The sequence below is a fragment of the Eurypyga helias genome, unplaced genomic scaffold (assembly GCF_000690775.1).
Source record: "Eurypyga helias isolate BGI_N326 unplaced genomic scaffold, ASM69077v1 scaffold20551, whole genome shotgun sequence".
Classification (NCBI taxonomy): domain Eukaryota; kingdom Metazoa; phylum Chordata; class Aves; order Eurypygiformes; family Eurypygidae; genus Eurypyga; species Eurypyga helias.
This window is the reverse complement of record NW_010230402.1, coordinates 4512-26337: the sequence shown is the minus strand read 5'-3', so window position 1 is coordinate 26337 and position 21826 is coordinate 4512. Positions and strand designations below refer to the sequence as shown.

The following is a 21826-nucleotide window of genomic DNA, read 5'->3' as shown; positions in this document are numbered from 1 at the left end:
TATTATGCTTACGTCTATCACGCTGTATTTTTAAAAGCTGTGCAAGTGGCTTCTCCACAGGAGACTGCAGAATAACCACAGTACCTCTGGGTCCTAGGTTCTGGGTCCATGATCACAGTTTAATTAAGTATTTCCATTTTAAAAAATAGTGTGTCATGAATCGGATATTATTACCAGATTCTGTTATTAAATGTCCTCTATAAAAGAGTGAGAAAAGAAGCTTGGAGAGAGACCACCCTTTTCTTGGTACTACAAATGTGAGGATGATTGAAGTACAGCGTAGTCACATTTTATTTCATTATGATGTTATTTCATTTGAGCTAATCTCACTCTCCCTTCAGCTCCAGTGGCATTTCCTATTTTCCCATTTGTCACCTACTACAGTCATTTCTCCTACGCAGTCTCTCATGGACTCTGCATGTTTCTTTCTCTATTAGGCTCTGTCTGCCTCCGTGAATCCAATTGACTTCAGTACAACTTCGCAGTGTCTTGTTCCTCTCCCCAGTACTGCCACATCCCTGTCTCTTCCAATGGACATAAATAACCCTTTCTGAAAGCCAAGGAACTGGGGGCAGGTCTATAAATGAGTAAAGGCAATAGTGCTTTCACTTTTAAAGGAGTGAGGGTTTCTTCCCGTGTGGCACTTGCTTGAAACAAATAATCATGCTCTAGGCCTTCAGGAGGTAAAATTGCCGTGGTGACAAAGGGAAGAAAAGTAAAATTTACCATGTAAAAGAGAATGCAGTGTGATCAGTTTTCATGTTCTGTGATTCATATTAAACTTTCAGCTTACGAACTTAGTACAAAAGTGAAAAAAGCAAATGTGTTTACTTTCCTGCTTCAGTTTAACTCACAGTTTTCTGGAGGAAAAGTCTCATGAAACAATATTGGTGAATAAACTACAAAGTTAAATAGTTTCTTGTAGATGACAATTGGCCTGGAAATGCTACAGAAGCCAGTGTAGATTATTTTAACATTTTGTTTTGAAAAGTCAATGTGTGAGAAGCTAAAACGGGTAATCACTGTGCCTGTAAAATGCCTAGCATGTACTTGGGCAAAAGCAGTGCCAGTTAAAGCTGTGGATTTCATTATTTGTAGTTGCATTTTTCATAAAGCATTTTAATTTGTGTTTCAAGTCCCTGGCCTGTTTGTTGACACAGGTGAATGGTGTCCAACCAGAATGTCGATTTCAGCTGGAGATTCACAAGGAGGAAACAAGGTGCATGGAACTTCTCAAGAATGCAAAGCCAGTGGACTACAAAGGTAAGAAAAAATAAGTTGTAGTGTAGAGCCAGTGGGAGTATTCAAGATCATCTCCCTTTACCTTCTTTGCTGTTGCAGTTATATTTGCTGTATTTGTCTGTACTGTGCTTATAACTTTATGTATTTTAGAATTTACACAGATTTTGCGTTCAAGGCACAGATGCAGCATGTTGAGAGAGGGGTGCCAGGCACTAGGCACGCACGGGGTGTGACTGGGAGCCGATGCATTCTCATGTTTTAAGCTGTTGTTACTAGTATGTTCTGACTGGCAGAGAAGCTACAGGCTGGTGGTGATAGGACTGGCACAAAGGACAGGCTTGAGGAAAAGTTGAAAGCCTTGGAGCCAAGCATGTCTCTGTCTATGGTTGGAAGTAAAGTACTAGTGGCAGGAATGATCTCTAGGTTTCCCAGGCAGATGATGTTCTAGACAGAAGATCAGATTCACACCCAGAGTACTGTAGAGTCATGCAAAGGTGAAACTGGACAGTAGGGTTACATTCGAAACACAAATTCTCCCTGTTATTGTATTAGTTTTATGTTCTCTCTACATAGAAAGATAAATATATACATACAGGTGTAGCTAATTGTAATTTAATAGAAGAAAAAAGGAAGACGAGTTGTAGTTTATTTTTTCCATTTTATATTTCACTAGATATCCTTGCTACATAAGATTATGGGGGAAAAAAAAAGACATTTCTGTTGTAAGTTGGAGCTGCCGATAAAGATATTTCTTCAGCAAGCAAAATACAGAGGGGACAGATAAATCCAGACCATCAAATAAAGTGCAAATCTGTAGCATTAAAGTAACTAGGGAGGAACCTGGTTAAAAGTTCTTGGTTTTTTTAGTAAAGTTGGAAGTGTGTATTTATTATTTTTTTAAATGACAAAAATAGGAATTTTTTTATTATTTAGTTGTTTTTCATAAACCGTATGCCAGAACTTGTGAGCAGAAAGCAGTCTCTACGGACCTACTGGTGAAAAGGTGAAAGTGCTTCTTGGAATGCTTCATTACTATGTTACCTGCACTTCTCTGGTAACGTGTAAAATACTAAAGGGAAGGGTGGCCTTGCAGTGAGACTTAGAAAAAGGGGGAAGAAATGTGAGACCTAAAGGCAACTGAACATTTTTCAGTTCAAAATACAATTTTGATTTTACAAAGAAATGTCACGCCTAAAACTAATCATTACATTTCTGTTGTTAAATGATCTTTAAGTAGCTGGAAGTATTTAATTTCAAATTAGTTCTACAAAGCTGAAAGCCTTCAGTGTCCTGCCTTTTGACATGGTAGTCCAGGTATGTATCATTTCAGAATAACTGGGCTCCTTGGAACACTACATTTCTTGCAGTGCAGTTGTTTTCCTTTGGCTGAACTAGGTGATACATAGTGTATTTGTTTTTTCATAGCCAGTCCTTTTTGAATGTGCTGTGAATACGATTGATACCTCAGGAACCTGCCATCTGCAGTGCCCTTCGAGCACAAACATGAGTCCCAAGCAGTGATGCTTTCTCCACCTCCCTCCTTGATTTGAATGTGTAACTCCCTTGATGCATATTCTAATATCAATTTTTATACAATAAAATAATTAAAAGTGTCATCAACAGTTTGTATTTTACTATAATTTTTCCCTTTTGGTTAATCCAGATCAGTAATTAGAAAAATTATAATAACAGTGAATAATTTGCATGAGTATCACTTCCAAGCAAAATCTTAATGGAATAATTGATCTACATTTAGATTTTTTTTATTTATATGAGTGGTGGAGAGACAGCTGTTACATAAATAATGCTAGTCTGAAGTCAGTTGGAGAAATAATTGCTAGCACATCTTAATGAATTAAATCTTGTATTAATAAATTAAGTGTTACCTATTATACAGTTTTGAAAGTCAACCTTTTTTGAAGATCCACTTTTGTGGTCCAGATGCTGGGCTGCTCCAAGGGTATCCTTGTGATGCACACCAGTTTTATCTTGGGTTCCCTAGGGGAACAAAGAAGTTTTCCATCAGTATTTTCTTCACAACCTCTTTTCACTGGAAGTGGGGTGCCTCCTGAAGGCAAACTGCAGTGTGAGAACTTCATGTCTGGGAAGGAGACCCTTGTCTGATGGTGTTGATTCAGCCCTGCAGGTAGTGATGAAACAGCAGTGGAAGGATTTATATATTTAATTGAATTCTTGGCTGAAACTAAGGGAATATACCGTTTTGTAAGAAATGTGAATAAAGCCCCTATGGTAATGAACCCTTAAAAACTGTATATTTAATGTTATAGGAGAATTTATCCTATACTTCATGTTATAGATACCAAGAACCTGTTCAGAAGAGCCTATGTTAAATATGTGCATTTCCATTTCCAAAAACATCCATTCTCTGTGTCCTCATTTTCCCAATAAACTCTCTGTATTCATACGAAGATGTAGAGTATTTTGAATTGAGATTTGCAGACTGTCACAGTGATACTCTGACTGCTGATAAAGAAGAATGACTAATGAAAATTGGCAAGCTGGAACTGGTCCAAGTCCTAGCTCCACACTTAAAACTTTTGGTACACTTGACATGTAATTCATTACAATAAACTCAAAACCTATTTCACTTTTTCCTGAATGGGAAAGAAGTTTATACAGCCCTTGTTATGCTTTTCTAAATTTAGTATGTGCTACCTGCCTCACAAAAGCTATAATGAAATCTAGTGGCAGGTCCTGTTTAGAATTTGGAAATAAAGGTTCATTGAGATTTTCCACAGGAGGCTTGTGCCTCCATTATGAAAATCAGTGGGAATTTTGTCATTGATTTCTTGGGCACCTGAGAAGCATTCACGCTTCTATGTGACATCATCCAGAATGTGGCTGGCATGCACACCTGAATTTTGGAGGATCCAAATTTTATGGGACAGGCAGTTTGTCCTTTTGCCTAGATAAGGTATTCCACACATTATTGTTATGTAATACTTCTCAGCTCCCAATTAAGGAGACATAAAAGCAATTGTGGTTTGGGTTTCTGTGGGTGGTTGTTTGTTTTTGGTTTTTTTTTTTTTTAACATAATAAAATGATGTTATAGTCATCTTACCTGAGCTGCTTCATAACATGGGCTGAAGATTTTCACTCAGTAACTTTTGTAGTTCACCTAAAACTGTTGACTGTGAAGTCTACAAAGGCATTGATTACTTCATGGCTTACTAAAGCAATAGTGTGTTTTGCAAGGAAACACTGTATAAATACTGCATAAATACCCTCTGAACAATTCTAAGGACATATTAAAACTTCAGGACCCAGTTTGTCTAAATTCTGCTCACTTGCCAATGTCAGACTGTTAGACAGCAATCTGGACCTCCTGCTTTGCAATCTTTGGGGGATTTTTAGGTATTAGCACATACTCTTCCGTTAGTGGGGAGCATTACACTTCATTTAGGGAAGAAAGTTACTCTCCAAAGATCCATGGCAGTGTCTTCCTCTCTGAGTGCTGTCTAACAAATCTAATTGTTTATGAAGACTGCATTAGCTTCCATCTGTGGGGTTTTTTTTTTCCTTGTTTCTTCCTCTAATTTGACACCTGAGGTATTGATGCACCTCAGCTGGAAGCCTGGGAGAGGAATTTTTTTTCATTCCCATTTTTGGAGGGCAGATTCATTCCATTCTAAATAGCTCATAATAGCTACAGATTTTGAAGTCCATGTGGGAAAACACTGATTTATCTTCCTATGTCTTGTCATCTTAAAAAATAGAAAGGTCCCAATAAATGTGATTGAAAAATATATTAAAAATGTCCAACTGCAAATTTCTGTCTTTATTCAGTATTCAGAATTTCACCTTACAAAGTAATTGATGCATTTCAGTTCACCTCTAAATTAAAAGTGAAATCTCATGGTCGACAGTGTTAAAACTTAGTCAGTAGACTTTATAACAGAGTTCTATATCAAGACGTTGTAGAAAGATCTCATTATGAAGAAACCAAGTCTGGTTTTGGGTTGGGTTTTTTTTATTTTGGACTGGGTGGCTGCTTATTAAATGTGTCTTTTTTTGTTCTTGCTTTCCAAAATGTGATTTTGTGAGACCCATATGCCAGATAACATTTTTAATTTTAGACATGGCATCTTAACTTTGAGGAAGGGGTGTAGACAGAAAGAGAAATGGCTTTTGAAAGAATTTTGTAAACCTCTCGAGGGGAGGCTTTGTAATGCAGCTAATAGTGGGAAATTAAGTCCATGCAGGACTACCAGAATGATACACTCATGTATTCATAAATTTAAAGAAAGAGGAACCAATGTCACTTGTAATCTAATCTCACGAATTACACTCAGTAATTTCAATAGAATTTCACTCAGTGATTCCAGCACGGAGCTCATAATGTTGTGGCTGAAACAGCATAGCGTTCTGAAGGCTCTTCAGAACGGTGCGATGAATGTTCAAATATCTGACCCATGGCAAGTTGTCCAAAAAGTTAGTTTAGCCAACTAAACTCTGCTTTTAAGGTTATTTCTGCAGTAAGAAAGGTGCCTATTTTGTATTCCAAGCCCACAGATACACACACATGTATATCTTTGTATTGTGCAAGAGGGCTGACTATGAGTATAACTAAGCCAGCCTGATGACCACTCTCTCCTCCATGTCAGTAAATGGAGACTTACACAAAGACAGATAAGGCCTTTAGTCTGCTGTGTGAAAAGGAATCTCCTCAAGGTTCCCTCTCCAGTTTTTGTTTGGTTTTGCAGCTATTTTATCTGTAAACTAAGACAGTAGTTCAGACTGCAGTGTTGCTTAGTTATCTGAGGTAGCATTAAGGATAGAATAAATTAGATAGTGGGATTGTGGAACTTCTTTTCATGCAGCACCAGTATCTCTTGGCAGGACAATTTTAGCTTTCTTGAATCTCTGTGCTGCTGCTTTTCTGGCTGTAGTACCAAAATGCTGCTACTTCTTGCTTCACATGTTTTTTTATGAGGGGTCTGAAGGGGCTGCTCTGAATGTTTGTTGATTTTGGCTACCATTAATTGAAGTTTCGTCATTAATGACACCGCATAAAACTGATCATCCTTATAGTGTTGACAGTGTCTGGACTTTGTGGAAGCTATGCTTAATTATTTGAGGGCAGAAGAGAGGCAGAGCTGGCTCATCTTTTGAGGAGGCTGGGTGATAGGTGAGAAAGAACCTTGAATGAAAGGAGTTGCCTACTGAAAAATAACCAACAGGAAATAAACAGTGAATACCAAGAAAATTACCTGATCAGCCTCATTCAAAAATCTCAAATAATAAAGATTACTAAGAGTGATAGTAACAATTGGTTTTTGTAAAGGAGAGAGGCAACATGAGAGCACAGGCACATTCTACAATTTTGAAGGTCTGAAATTTGTATCCCCCAAGTCCTAAATAGGAATTCAGCAGTAGACATTCATAAATGGCACTTGGAACCCTTAAAAAATAAAGTTCACAGCCATAAGTGAATTTATTGTGTTTTTCAGAAGATTCTGAAAGAAATACTGCCTTGCATAGTTTTGTTCTTGGGTCTGATAAAGACAGTTGTGGCCATGGCAGTCTACTCTCCATGACACAGAGCGTTCAAATAACACAAGGAAGCAGTCTTGAATACCAAAGCATTTAAAAGGCCTAACTGATACAACAAACACCACATGGGTTAAACATAATGCAAACTAACAGAAATATATGATCCCAATACTTTATAGAGTCTTTTAATATTTTTGGTGGAGTTCATATGAACAGAAGATTGATATTTAATGGTATTTTATGAATAATGTACAGTATGTCTAAATTGAGGCAACATGAAGATGAAGGTACCTCCTACAGCTTAGACTATACATCCATTAATATCTTACCAGGATAATTGAAAATGGTGTTCATATGGTAAGATTAGAGTGCAGTCCAGTCTTACAAAAATAAATGCTGTGTCTCCAAAGAACACTGGAGTAACTGGAAAGCAGGATTTACTTGGTAGAAAATGTGGATGGAAATACGTTTACTTTGTCAGAGTTGGGGTTTTTTTTCTTTAAAAGATTTTAGTTGGCAACTTCCATATTTTCTTATAGTACTCTAAAATTTGTAAATTACATTAAAAAAATAAAATTGGCTTGTAGATTTTTAATTCTGTAATGGGAAGTTGTTCATCAGAAAGGAAATATGGCATTTCTTCTGAAATGTTTCATTTAGAGAGAAGCCTGTAATCTCCTAGAAATTTGTAACAGTATTTTTGCCATTCCTGGTAATAGGACTGGCATTTGAAAACCTATAAACTGCAAACATTTAAGGTAAATATGAGATAAACTACTGGTTTCGTCAGTCTGTTTAACTAGTTAAATATGATGTATACTGTAGCTTTCCAAACTGTACTTGCTGTGTGTGAGTAGTTTTTGTTGACTAGTAATTTTAAAAGTTTACATTTACATTTCCTCAGTATTTCTGAATAATCAGAGCTTGTATATACTCTGTACAGTTTCACAACAGTGCTTTAGTTCAACATAGGCACATTGTCGTTGCTTCTTGGCTTTTTTTGGAGTCAGTATTTCCATATTCACACGATCGCAGGCTGGCAGCTCCATGTGGAGGAAGGCTGTCGGCCTAGGCCAGGCAGGGCCTGTCCCACCCCCAGCCAGGACAGCCAGGGGCAGCCCCTGGCATTGGGCACCTCCCTGGGATAGGGACAGCTGAGGACATTAGCCTGCAGGTGGAGGGTCAGGTTCTGGCCTGACGTGGGAAACAAGGGCCAGACACAGCACTGGGATGGCCAGGTAGGGCCATAGTAGTGGGTTAGGGCCCACGCAGAGGCAGGCACAGGCATTGCTGTGATGAAGCTGAAGGCTGGTGCACCCACAACATCACTGAAGGCCCTGACCTGAGCTTAGATGGGACACTGAGCAGGAGGCATGAGGCTGGCCAGGGCCATTAAGGCCCATTAGTGTGCTCAGGGCCCTGACAAAAGTAGACGGCAAATAACTTGAGCAGAGTAGCTTAGAGCAACAGTATTGTTGCTGCTGTCTTACTCCTATTGCTGGTTTACAGAGTTTTGCTGTGTGTTTGTTTTACTTTTCTAGCTTGCTATTTCTCTAGCGCCTCCTTTTCCTTTCTTTCTCATTACTTGTGTAAAATGCAGAAAGAATTTCAGTCCATATATGTTCATAAATTCTCAGGCAGCCTAAATTACATGCTGCGGTGTTCAGACTTCCAGTCTAGAAAACATTGCCCATAAGAGGTGAGATTGCTTCTGCTTTGTCAAGTTAAGCACAAAAATCAAAACGTTTCCATGTTCAAAAAATAAACCCTGGACTAGCTGTCAACTTTCTGGCTCTTTTTCACAGCCTTCTCTCTTTGTTTCGTGTTATCATGCATGCTTATATAGTTTCAAAAATGCTAAACCTCTTTGAATTGGCGTTTTTTTAAAATCCAAATGCAGAGTGCCACCTAGTGGTTAATCGATAGATAAAATGTTTATAAACCCGAAACTTTCCAGTACAAACCCGACATTACACATTTTTTATAGATGAAGCATCACATGTCAGTATGCAAACTTGTTTCTCAAAGACTGGATCTCGGATAGCGGGACGATGAATGTGATGGCAATACTAATGTAAGCTGAAAAAAATGCGAAACAAAATGTAGTTTAGTCTGTTATGTTCTCTTTCATCATAAAGTATCTGCAAATGCATCACAAACATTAGAGAGCAAACATTCCAATAAAGTAAGCGATCTCATTGAAACTAAGAATAGCATCTGCAGTATCATCTGGAGAAACAGGAGGGAAGAGCAGTAGAGGAGTGACACCATGATCATACTTCTGAGCAAGTCACTGAGCAAAGGTTTTCTGGGAAGATTGGTTGTTTCGCTGGATATTCTGTGAATGACGTACCAGAGAAATAAATTATGCAAATGAAGAGGCTGAAAAGACATTGTTATATGTAGGGCACAGGTTCTAGTATCGTTACTAGAACCACAACTTAAAACCTTATTTAAAAATACAAATAAACTGTTGTCTCTTAATTGATTAGTATCTTTTGGGGGAAGTAGGAAAGAGTCTTGTATGCAGGAGATGAGTAAAACTTCCAGAGAATAAAAGTGTACGTAATGACTATGAAATGTGACACTGATAGCTGACAATCTAGAAATCCTAGCACTGAATTAATTAATATCTGGACAGAGAGTGGAAAAGAGTGAGTAGAGAGTAGAATATCAAGCTTGATTATGTTAGATATTGTGTGTGCAGAAAGAGATACACTTAACATAGCATTCATTGTACCTCCATTTTCCAACAGTGTAGGTGTTTATAGCACTGTAGCTGCTCTATAGTCACTGTGGAGAAACAAGCAATTGTTGGAATTTGGCCTATTTTCATGTGCTTTAGGTTGAAGTGAATCATGTTCTGTCACCCTCTGACAATATTGCATATGTCACTGTTGTAAAATGATATTATGGTGGGTCAAGAGCAATATCTGCTTGAAGACCTGTGAAACTCACCAAGGTCTCAGGTTGTGCCACATCTGGGATTCCCAAGATCAGTGGGAAATTAATCACTAGTTTCAGTTGTGCACAATTAAGCTCGTGCTGTACAACAGAGACATGTTGAGGGATGGAAGAGACAAATTGATGCAACTGTAGTGAGAATGGACTTCTTGTCTCCCAAATCTGTGTAAGAGTGTGTTTTGCTAAGAGAAGAAAAAGACTATATGACTGCAATATTGTCAGAAGTCTGTAGTAGGAGGAGGAGGGGAAAATGAGGAAAGGTGTGAGTTGAAGGGCTGGAAAGTGCTCATTGTTTAACAGTTGTACTTCTAACAGCCCCTAGCACCACACCAGTAACACCATCGTTTCAGCGTTCAGCACTAGACCAGTTTTCAGAGGCACGCTGTAACTGTTCATTGACTATAAATGCCTCCAGGACATTTCAGCAGTTTTCTCAGATTTCCTGTACCATAATAAATAAACCTGTAAAAATGCATAAATTGAGGATTAATGTTTTCTTGGAATTCTGATGACAGTCATTCAAGTTTCACTCTTATGGTTGTTGATGCATCTGAATGGAGTCTTGATGTAGGAAATACATCTTTTATGTGATTTCATCTATCTGATTTACAGAGCCTGAAAAAAAAAAAATTCTCTCCTGTGCTGTAGATATCTGTAAAGTCCTAAAATACTGAGGAAAAACTGAGGTAAAAAGTACCCTCCCCAGAAAACATTAGTGAATTGTAGTGTTTTGAGTATCAAAAACTTGTATACTGATTTCCTTCCTGCAAGCTAGCTTTGAGATCTGAAAATTATGTGTTGACTAACTTTGCCGGGAATAAGACTTCAACCTCTGGTTTTGTGTGTATGTCATGTAAGTAAAGCTTGAATTAGAGGTTTGTGGTTTTTTGTGGAAAAGCTACTAATTGAGCTCTGAAGTTCACATTGTTCAGCTGCCTTTTTAACAAAACCTTAGATGGTCCATATAGTAGTGTAGCAAAAATTTCTAAAGGCCTCTGAACTGTTTGCAGGTTACTGTAGCAAATCCACCGTTTCACAGAGAGTATACTGAACAAAAGGGAAAATCTGTGGAAGTCATCAGCTTTTATGGGTGTTCATGAATACTTTCATGGCTCATCTCAGCTCTCACTTGTTAGTGGAAATAGGGGTGAACTAAAAAGGTCTGAAGTCGTACATGGTGCTAATTATTCCTTGCACTCCAGGGCTTGTTTGTGCTGGCTGAGGCAGTACATGAATCAAAGCCAAAAGAGTTGAATCTTGTCACTATAGTTCTGAGTGCTGGCAGATGAAGAAAATAGTTTCTTTGTCTTTCTCGTATGTCACATTGTTGATGTTGTTTCTGGCTTAAAATCAATTGGGAAGGAAGCATGACCTGAATTGGGTGAAGTAAATATTCTTTTACTTTTCATAAGCCCTAGTATTGCATCACAGAGATGTCAGACTTCATTTTAATCCAGTACTGCAACTCCAGAGGGTATGAAGGTGACTTGCTCAGATGTAAATCTGTTAAATTATATACGTATGGTCAAGTCAACATCGCCTCAGAAATACCGTTACTAATGCTAAAAGAAAAGCCACAAGTGACAGGGAATAGGAGGTACTCAGGTAAAACAGAGCATACATAAAACTCATGAGTTGATTCTTAAAGAAATGTATGAACCAGCTGTAGGGGCAGATACACTAGAAAGGATAAACTCTGCAAGACCATCAGGAAAAAAGGAATTATTACGGAGTTCAAAGAGTATTACAATCTGAGTCGGTTGCTAAAAACACTCGTTAAAGAGGTAAGGACTAGAAACCTGAAATGAGTGAATTTTCAATGGGAACAGGAACTTCTCAGCCAACTGTGGACTACAGATTAACAACTTCAGGCTTTCTTGGGAAGAAATAAGCGTTTTCTGGGATGAAATTACTCTGAACCATTTCAGCAGTTTGCTTTAGAAATATATTAATTTAAACATGTGTCAGCAGTGCACCCTTACGGAGGTGAGGTTTAACCATGTACTATGCTACATGATTAAAGTGGTAGATCAAGAGAAGCAGTTGCCTGTCTCTATTTGGTTCTTCTGAGACTGCATGTCAGCAGAGCATTGTATTCAGTTTTGGGGTCCTGTGTATGGGAAAGCCATTAATCAGCTCAGCAGAGAGCGTGGAGATGGCACTAGTATATGCATCATATAACGGTTGACTGAAAGCTGGGCTTGTTTAGCTTGAAGAATAATGATCTGATTGCTGTCTTCATCTACCTAATGGGCTTTTAGAGATGATGAAGCCAGATTCTTTTCAGATGTGAACAGAAAAAAAAGCAAGGGGAAAAAAAACCCAAACAAAAAACCCCACCACAAACCCACAAAAAACCCAACAATAACAAAGAAAAATCACAACAAGAAGCAATAGAAGCAACCTGCAGCAAGGGAAATCCTAATTAGAGGCATGGCAAAATTCTTCATGCAGGAAGTTGTGCATGTGCAGGTTTCCCAGAGAGGTTGTGATACATTGGAGATTTGGAATCTCCAAATCTCTTTGAAGATTTTTTGCTGCTTGACTGGAAAAGGCATTGAAGTGAGTATGGGTCTGTGAGGAAATGAACAGTAATACATTTGTTGCGTATCTCTTTGGAGGTTGATACAGTGTACAAGGCAGTGGAGAATAAGGCATTACATGTTATCTACCCACACAGATTAATTTTGTGAAGTGTTCCCATTAGTAATCCCTTATTTTTGGCATCATCTTTCTGAATATAAAACAGATGCTTCATTTAGAGCTGTATAATCTTAAGAGGAGTGAAGAAAGACCCAGTCCCCATGAACGAGTGACTCCTCTGGAGAATAGCATTTCCTTGGGAAACTGTATAAAGATGACTCTATGGAATTGGTGACCAAATACAGAATTTAGCCCATAATCCTCCTCTCAATTTCTTTTTTCATCTACAAACCCTATTCTTGGTAGAGCACAGCGGCTCCCTCCTGACTATCACACTTAGATGTCTTCCAAAGGAAAGCAAGGCCCACGGGAATACTATGCCACTGGCTGTCCTTGAAGCTGCAGCTGCGACATACCCCAGGGGCAAATCCAACTGCAGGTTCTCTAACACACTCTTGGCTTCCTTAGTTTACATGTACTTTGAAAGTAACTTGAACTTTGAAAGTAGTTTGCTAGACACTTGAAGTCAAGATGAGCTGACCAAGTGTTGTGGGTTAGGCCCACCCAGCAACAAAGCACTACACTGCCACTTGCTCACTCCTCCTGCCGGTGGGATGGGGAGGAGAAAATACAAGGAAAGGCTAGTGGATTGAGACAAGGATAGGGAGGGGTCACTCACCAGTTATGATCATGAGCATAACGGACTCAACTTCCAGAAGAAAAATCAATTTAATTAGTTAACAATTAAATCAGAGTAGGACAATGAGAGACAAAACAAAACAGATATTAAAAAACCTTCCCCCTCACCTCTCCCTTTTTCCTGGGCTCAGCTTTGCTCCCCATTTCTCTACCTCTTTGCCACCAGTGGCGCAGGGAGACGGGGAATGGGGGTTGTGGTCAGTCCATCACACGCTGTCTCTGCCGCTCCTTCCTCAGGGGAGGATCCTCACACTCTGCCCCTGCTCCAGCGTGGGGTCCCTCCCACGGGAGACAGTCCTCCACCGACGTCTCCAAGGTGAGTCCTTCCCACAGGCTGCAGTTCTCCATGAACTGCTCCAGCGTGGGTTCCTTCCATGGTCATCCTTCAGGAGCGGCCTGCTTCAGTGCAGGCTTCCCAAGGAGTCATGGGCTTCTTCGGGCACAGCCACCTCCTCTGGCGTGGGGTCGCGCCCCAGCTGCAGGGTGGTCTCTACCTCCCCGTGACCCTTCCTGGATGCAGGGGCACAGCCTGCCCTCTCACTATGGGCTGCAGGGAAACTTCTGCTCCGGGCATCTCCACCTGCCTTTCTGCACTGACCTGGGTGTTTATCTGGTTCTCTCTCTGACATCCTACTCCTCTCTCCTCTGTCTGTCCTGCTGGCTGTCTTTTTATTTTCCCATGTTATATATGTTAATCACAGGGGCACTGACTGGCTTGGCTGTGGCCAGAGGCAGGTCCAACTTAGAGAAGCCTCTAGCAGTTTCTCACAGGAGCCATCCCTGTGGCCCCTCCCCCTCTACCAGAACTCACCACCACACAAACCCAACACACCAAGTTTAATTCCACTAAGATGGTTTAGCACAAATATAGAACTTTTAAATGTTCCTTTTCCAGCTTCATTTAACTCAGGTGACTTGATTTTGAGCATGACCTCACTAGCACAGAGGAAATGAATAGTGAATTGCTAATACTATAAATATTCTGAAGAATAATATTCTACATGGATGTGAGTAGCTCCTAATCCAACTTTCATGTTCTCTGCTGAAGGGAACAAACTGTCCCTTATACTTTCTAATAATCTTACAGAGGTGATACTGGTAGCATAAACCATTTGTTTTTCTCTTTAGCTACCTTATTTGAAGAAATAAATGCCCAGAATTTTGAACTTTTTTTTTTGAGAGAGAGAGAACTAGAACTGAGTTAATATGAGTAACAATTCCTTAATTCTTTGTACCCATAATTCATACTCAGAAACCTTCATAACTCTTCACTTAGCTTAGAAGGCATGCAGTATAAGCAGTCACCTTTAAACTCATAAAGCATGCTTGATCCAAGTGCCCATAGTAGGCTATAGGAAGATTTATACTCATTCTCAAGGTACTGCCTTTTAGCCACATTTATAGAGATATCAGCATGGGCAAAACTGTATCAAGCAGTTACTATCTACTAATAGCAAGTTACTAGTACTACTATAAAACTTGTCTATAACAGTTTATGATGCCCCTTCCTGAAACAGAAGCATTCTTTGTTAAAATTTCTGATATTAAGTTTAGCAGAGATTATTTTCTTAGTCCATGCCTTTTGTTCTAAAAATTCTCCAGTCATGATGTTTGATATTCGTTAAATATTTTCTTATCAATTCTTAGCATGATCCCGTCAAAATGACATCATTTTAATGAGAAATTTTGCAAATGATATATTAACTAACCTAAAAATAAGCTGGTTAATTGACAGCTTATGATTTCCTTAATATTTTCATATAAAATGCCATCTTTGTAACTTTCTTGAAAGAGCCTAGTGTTTCTTGAACTACTCATCCAAAGCTTCCACCAAGTCTTTATAAGGCAAATACAGTGGGGTGATTTGGACCAGACTGAGTTTTCAAGTCTCTTACTGCTGGTTTTGTTTCAGGTTGTGTTGGCATTTGGGATAACATCACCTGTTGGCGTCCTGCGAAGATTGGAGAGACTGTCACTGTCCCATGTCCAAAAGTGTTCAGCCTTTTTTCTGGCAAACCAGGTATTTCATATTAAGGTTTAATTTTGCTGGCTTCTCTTTGGTGTTTTATAACATAATATGCTAAGTATGATGTGGGCTTTTTTCAGTTTTAAGGTTTTTATTTTCTAGTTAAAGAGATAATAGATTCTTAATAGAACTGTTCATGATATGTCATGAAAAGGCCATATAATTGTCACTGTGGTCCATATGGTGTTAAGTCAGATACTAAAAATATACTCTGGTATAGTGACAGTCATCAGGGCTGAAGACATTGCTGCTTCTTTTTGACTGATTTTTGTTAATTATTAAGGCAGCTGAGCCTGATTGACCAGTTTAATAGTTGCCAGCAAGTCACATGCCAGTTTTGCTTCTGTACTTAGGAGGGGAGTTCTTAAGCTCCCTTCATGAGAATAATGAGCCAATATTAACAGATAATACCTAAAAATTATCACTACTGCAATTTAAGGTAGTTATTATGAAACCTTTTATTCTGTTTTTTAATGGAACTTGGAAAGAGCTCATCAGTGTCTCAGACTGCTGAATCATTTAACTGTTTTAAGTCTACCAACTTGTCAATATATCATACTGTGGTTTAATTTTGGACATTGACTTGTTTTTGGGGTTTTAAAAATAGACAATGCATACATAGCATTTCACATATGTATCTCAAAATGCAGCAGGAGAAATTGATCCCCACTGCTAAGGTGAGGAACCTTTTTCATGAATATCTGGTGAAAGATTTAAAACTTATCACAGTGATTTGGTTTAGCTGTTGAGTCTCTGTGGAGATCTTTTTAACAATATTACTTTTAACACAGAGGGTAGCTTGGGGTATGACTAAAATACCTTTATTCTCAAAACTGTTGATTAAGTCTTGTTCCAGTAAAAAATAGATAACTAAAACAATCTACAGATGAGCAATGGTTTTCATTCCTGGAGCTGGTGAATCTTGGTTAGTTTATCGTGGATAGTCTCAACAGTTTATAAAGGGGAAAGTATGTGTAATCTTCACTAAATCTTGTGAAACCTATAAAAGTATTTGTATGACTCAAAACGAAGCTATTAAGGTGTTCTCATGAGACAAGGCAAACTAATAAATATCAAAAATTCAAAATCTGAATTAAATCACACTGCTTCTGTCTATTTGCCAGAAGCTAGAGCATTCACGCTCCCTCTGGAGTTTGGATGTTTGATATTTAACAGTTAATATCTTTTATTACAATAACATTTTAATTTTCCTGTAAAACAACTGCACTAAATATTTAAGTCTGAAACCTTTGCAGTGCATTGCCACACTATTTCACTTGGGCATGGTGTCACCAAGACTGAAAGATCACTTCCTTTTTATAGTTTGCTATAATTTTCCCATATACGGCTTTTTTTTATAGCTACCTGTTCACTTCTTGCTTGTGAAACTAACAGGGTGGTTTTTTTAGGGGTACCTCTTCAGTTAAGAGGATTTTTAAGATCTTGCCTTTCTGTAATTTCAGAGAAAAAAGACAACAAATGTCTTGCATGGCTGATTCAATTAAGATCTAACTAAGCATCTCAGTACCTTTATAATTTGATTATATTCAAGAATATATAATTTATTTAATTCATACTCAGCACATTTCAAATTCACTTGAATCTTATGACAGGAGATTATAGAAATATCTTGAAACAAGAAATCTTAACTCTTTTTATTTATCCAGATTTGTGAGATATATGTTTTAGTGTTTTTTAGGGTTTAAGAGAAATTAAAATTATACTACAAGATGATCTAGGCTACCTTATTTTTTATGGAAGTATTCCAAATCATAAATAGGCTTTTAAATACCATCAATTCTTTAAAGTATTTCTGAATTTAAATTGTGAATTAAAAAAAAAAAAAGTAGTTGTCTTCTCATCTTTACAGATATTGGAGAACTGGCTCTTAAATTTCTTCTGAGATGGTCAAGGTTATAGTTTAAGCATATCACGTAATTAATTCTCTATTGAATATTAGTAACTTTCTATTAAATGACTTTTTACTGTAAAACCAATCATATTATCCTATAATGTTTTTTCTGTATTGTATATGATGATGTAAGTATATGAGTATCTGAAAGTTATTCTGTGAATTTTCTATTCAAATGTAGGTGTCAATTTATAGGTTTTACATGAGGTTGCCATCTGAACTATTTAATTGCATTGAATGATGGTGCAGAAATAAAGTGTCTTTCACAGAACATTGCCTATCTGTCTTCAAGTTAGAAGGCCTTATAGTACTTAGAGTAGAAAATACTTCAGCATCTTGACTACGTAGACTTTTTCTTGCAAAACTGACTTGGACGTAATTTGTGTTTCTGTTAACACACTCCTCTGCTCTGCCTAGTCAGAGAATCTTGATGTACTTTAAAGTGAAGAATCTTCAGAGTGTATAAACAGATTACATTTTCTTTAAAAAATGCCGTGTCCATGCCAAATGGCAGAAGTGGGTCTGTTGTTTGAAGAGCCACTGTGGTTTGAGGTCGGGGCCTTGTTATAAGCTAGAAAGATTTGGCTGTTGATTGGTCAACCTTTTGCAGAGTATTTACAACTTTCCACTGAAGACTTTATACAAAGAAGAAATTCCGGTAACCAGTGAGCAAGATTAAAATCACAAAAACTTTAGTTTGGAATATATGTAAACACATTTGGTTGTTCTTGGCCTAAGTTGATCTGTGACACATAAATTTGTTCTTGTGCGGTGAAAACCAGTCATCTTGGAAACAGTTAAAACCAGTGGTAAACTCCAAAACAAAGCAGTATGTTGTTACAGATTTCAAGTGTCATTGATATACAAATTGCTGTAAGAAAGGTGAGGGCAATCATTGATTATGATTTAACATTGTAAGAGTAAGTTATTATAATTTTCATGACTATTCTTTATTCTGACATCAGACTGTTTTGTTTTCTCCTATTGAAGCTGTTTCATATTGTATGAAAATTAGTTCATATTAATTAGACTAAGGATAGAATCATGTGTTGCCCCATCTCTTCTACGTAACTTCATCTGGGAAAAGAGTCCACTTTTCTCAGTTCCAACAAAAAAATCCTTTCTGAAATTAATAGATGCAGATGTTCAGAATTCCTTTCCAACCATACTTCGGTATCTCCTGTATGTTCCTTAGACTACATTGTTTCAGTAATTGGTTCAAAGAGTGAGATTTAGCATGCATATTTATGTTCTTGTTTTTCAACCTATCACATAATTTGGCCTTTAAAGTGTATTACCAACTCTACCAACATTTGCTGAAGCAGTAATTCATCAACATAATATCTAAGAGCTTTTGTAACTCTTCAGTAGATCACTTGGTATTGCTGTCTCAGAAGAGCTTAAATAGGAGGTTAGAACAACTGTCACTTAAATTACTTTATCTAATTTCTTCACCTACAATTATCCCCTTTATAGAGTGAGCTGAAACGCTCCCTCCAGAATACTTTAGTTAAAACAGCAAAATATTTCTGGATTTTGCAGAAGTAACAGAAATAGTTGTTATACCAAAGCAGAAGCCTTGGGGTATCAGCTTGGAATTACTTTTGTTTTTCTTCAGAGCAAGATTAAAAGCCAAAGTAAAAGGAATGAAGAGCACATGAGAGGAAATGACTGGTTTGCTTTAAGAGGAGTGCTAGGAAATACAGCATGTTAACAGAGAATGACAGGTTGTGTAAAGTTTCATTGATGAGAGCACTCTTGAATCTTTCTGATCTAAACTCTCAAATTTTGCTTTACAGGAAATATTAGCAAAAATTGTACGAGTAATGGATGGTCAGATATTTTTCCTGACATCTTAAGTACTTGTGGGTATAATGACTATGAGGATGATTATAAGGTAGGAAACATATTTTTTTCTATCCATTTACATGCAGGTGTTCAGTACAGCTCTCAGGCATATTCTGCTTCTAAGTAATTCCCATTTTACTCTATCAGAAATAATGGAAATCTGTCATAATTTTGGGTAGCATTGATTGCCATATGCTTGGATTGCAAATGTCATGTAAGATAAAATCAGAAATGTAGAATTCAGTAACTGTTTGAAACTCTAGGATATAAAGAGTTGGTAATTGCGGTGATGCAGCTGTATTTCTAATATTGCAGTGTTATTGGGCTTATGCACAGTATGTTTTTCATTGTGTTATTTCTAGGAGTTTCTATTATAACAAATCCTACTACTATAATAAACTTAATAATACATGCACCACTTGATTGCTGATATGTGTTAAAGTTAGAAGTAGAATAGAATGAATTTAGGTCATTGGAATTACTGCAAAATTTTATTGGATTTCAAATTGTGTTAGCAATTAGAAGTCATTCAAAAAGCTATCAAGATATCTTAAATGCAGTATAAATGGAAAAACAAATTTGTTCACTTTGCAGATCCTGTTTCTTGTTCTTTTTCTTGAGGGAAGTACTTCTTCCATCAGGTTTTACCTATTTTCTATCTGGTTTTCTGCTGACGCTAAAAGAGTAAGTTTTTTACAAGGATGAGATCATAGTGTCAGTAAAACTCTTGTTATCATGAACAGGTGAAGTCCTTTCTTGAATAAAGATACCTGGCTGGTTTGGATTTTAGTGTGTGTAGCTCTAGCAGACCTGTGTTGTCTGGTTTGTAGTGATATGCTGACTTTCCAGCTAAGACACGCATTTCTTGTCATCTCTTTCTGTATTTAAAAGCCCAGACATTACCGTAGTTGAAAACAGATAGTAAAGAAAACTGAGAGAGTATGTTGTTTTCCTAACTTTTCTGAAGACACATTCTAAAACATTGCTATCATCTGACAGCTTGGGGACACACACACAATACTGCTAAAACAGGCACTTCAAAATACTGTCACTCAATGCAGATGTAGTCATGTGCAGTGAAAATGGGTCAAGACTTAAAAATTAACAAAACTAACAAAAGATAACATTTCAAGTAATGAGAAGTACTTAATTAGTAGACAAGCTAGTATAATAAAAAACCAGTTCTTGGTTGACATATTCATTAGTAATTTGAAGGAGAAGAATGAAATGCAAGTTGTCTATACTTGCAGGAATGAACCTAAAGAAACTGGAAATAGGAAGTAGTAGCAACATTCACAAAATCCTGGAAAAGAGCACATAATAAACCAGTGAGGATAATAATCAGAAGAGAGATGTGGAAAACAGGTACTGAAAAGATGATTAACAAAAGTACAATAGATATCATAGATCTCTAACACAGATAGTATAGAGAATAAATGCATAGCATGTTGCAGGGAGGGAAAAGGGAAATGCAGGCGCTGATTGCGTTTCAAGCAACATGGCCTGAGGGCCCTGTCCTTTTTTCTCAAGTACCAGTGTCATTGCTCAGGGGATATTCTTTGCCGCAAGATCATAAACTGTTCATTTCAGTAGGATGAGACAGTATTTCTTTTCTAACCTTAATGTTGACAAGAGAAAAAGTGGATACAGTAGTGCTGACTTGTCAGAAGATAAGCTGTTCCTGTGCAAATATTGGGTGTTTTTTGTAGTTAAAGAAAGGACAGCAATTATCAGAATAAAATCTGAAAAGGGAAACGGGAGAATATGTTTAAATCCATCTCTACACAGGAGACAAAATAAAAAATGCAAGTATAGAGTCATAGAATCACAGAATGGTTTGGGTTGGAAGGGACCTTAAAGAGCATCTAGTTCCAACCCCCTGCCATGGGCAGAGAAACCTTCCATTAGACCATGCAAGTATCATGCAGTTGTGAGATTTCAGGAGGCATTTAAGATTCTGCATCAGCCAACTGTTACACAGAAAGATATTCTCTTGAATTTGGATCTTAGTGCTCAATGGCAGCACCTCAAAACAACAAATCGTTACTCAACATCAATCAGTAGAGGTACTTTTTATTTGACCTAGAATACCAGTAAAAAGATATAAAGATGAAATCCTAAGTATTTGGATACAAAATATTTTGGACACAAAAATACCACGCAACGATATTCTTTGCGGCTGATGTACGTGGTTGTCCTCAAAGTTACAGTAACTAAGGAGATCTTATTTTAGGGAAGGTGTCAAAATACTTTTCTTATGGTAAGTCTTGAATTGTCTTCTGTGTGCTTTCTGTGAAGACAGTGTTAAAGGAGTACGTAGAAAACTGTCTTTGGTGTCAGCTTGGTGCCCGCATCTTCACTGCTGAGTGAATTTCCATTATAGATCCAATTAAATATTTATTCCTCTTTTTTTTTTTTTCTGTCTTTTAGGACATGGACTTGTATCTTTACTTCAAAGGGGACTTATTTCTATATATTTTTAAAATATTTATTTATATATATATTCATACGCACTGGCATATTTATCTCTCCAGATATGCATTTATTTTGTGTAGTTTTGTGTATTCTAGAGGAGTTCTAAATTATAGACATTGGTGAGAAAATACTGAACACACAATTTATTAATGGGTACCAAATATTTATGCTGAAAAGGCACTGAAATGAGAAAACTTATTTTAAAAATACCATAAGCAAGCATGTCATCTATTATTTCTCTGCCAAGTTCACTTATATTGTTCAGGGTATGAAAGAACTTGTGTGCTTCCACAGTTTGCATTCATTTCACTCAATGAAAGTTAAAACATTCAATTTTTATTCCATGTCAAATGGTATGTTAGCGGGTTCTATAAAAATAAACAATTTGCTTAACATTTTGAAATTAACTAAAAGTTTATCATATGGCACCCTTAAATAGAATGCTTTATTTCATTTTACATTTTCTGTTAGTATTCTTTAGTGCTCCTGCCTGTATTTATAG

At 37.3% G+C, this 21826-nt stretch overlaps 1 protein-coding gene across 1 annotated transcript; it reads left to right on the top strand.

Moving 5' to 3' along the window:
* Window positions 1-1160: 1160 nt before the first annotated feature.
* Window positions 1161-18898, top strand: LOC104516418 (vasoactive intestinal polypeptide receptor 2-like; the record flags this gene model as incomplete). The annotated part of the gene is made up of 3 exons (XM_010160734.1): window positions 1161-1263; window positions 14976-15083; window positions 18801-18898. Coding segments are annotated over 3 exons (309 nt in total), but the record flags the coding sequence as incomplete, so codon positions are not given.
* Window positions 18899-21826: the final 2928 nt, after the last annotated feature.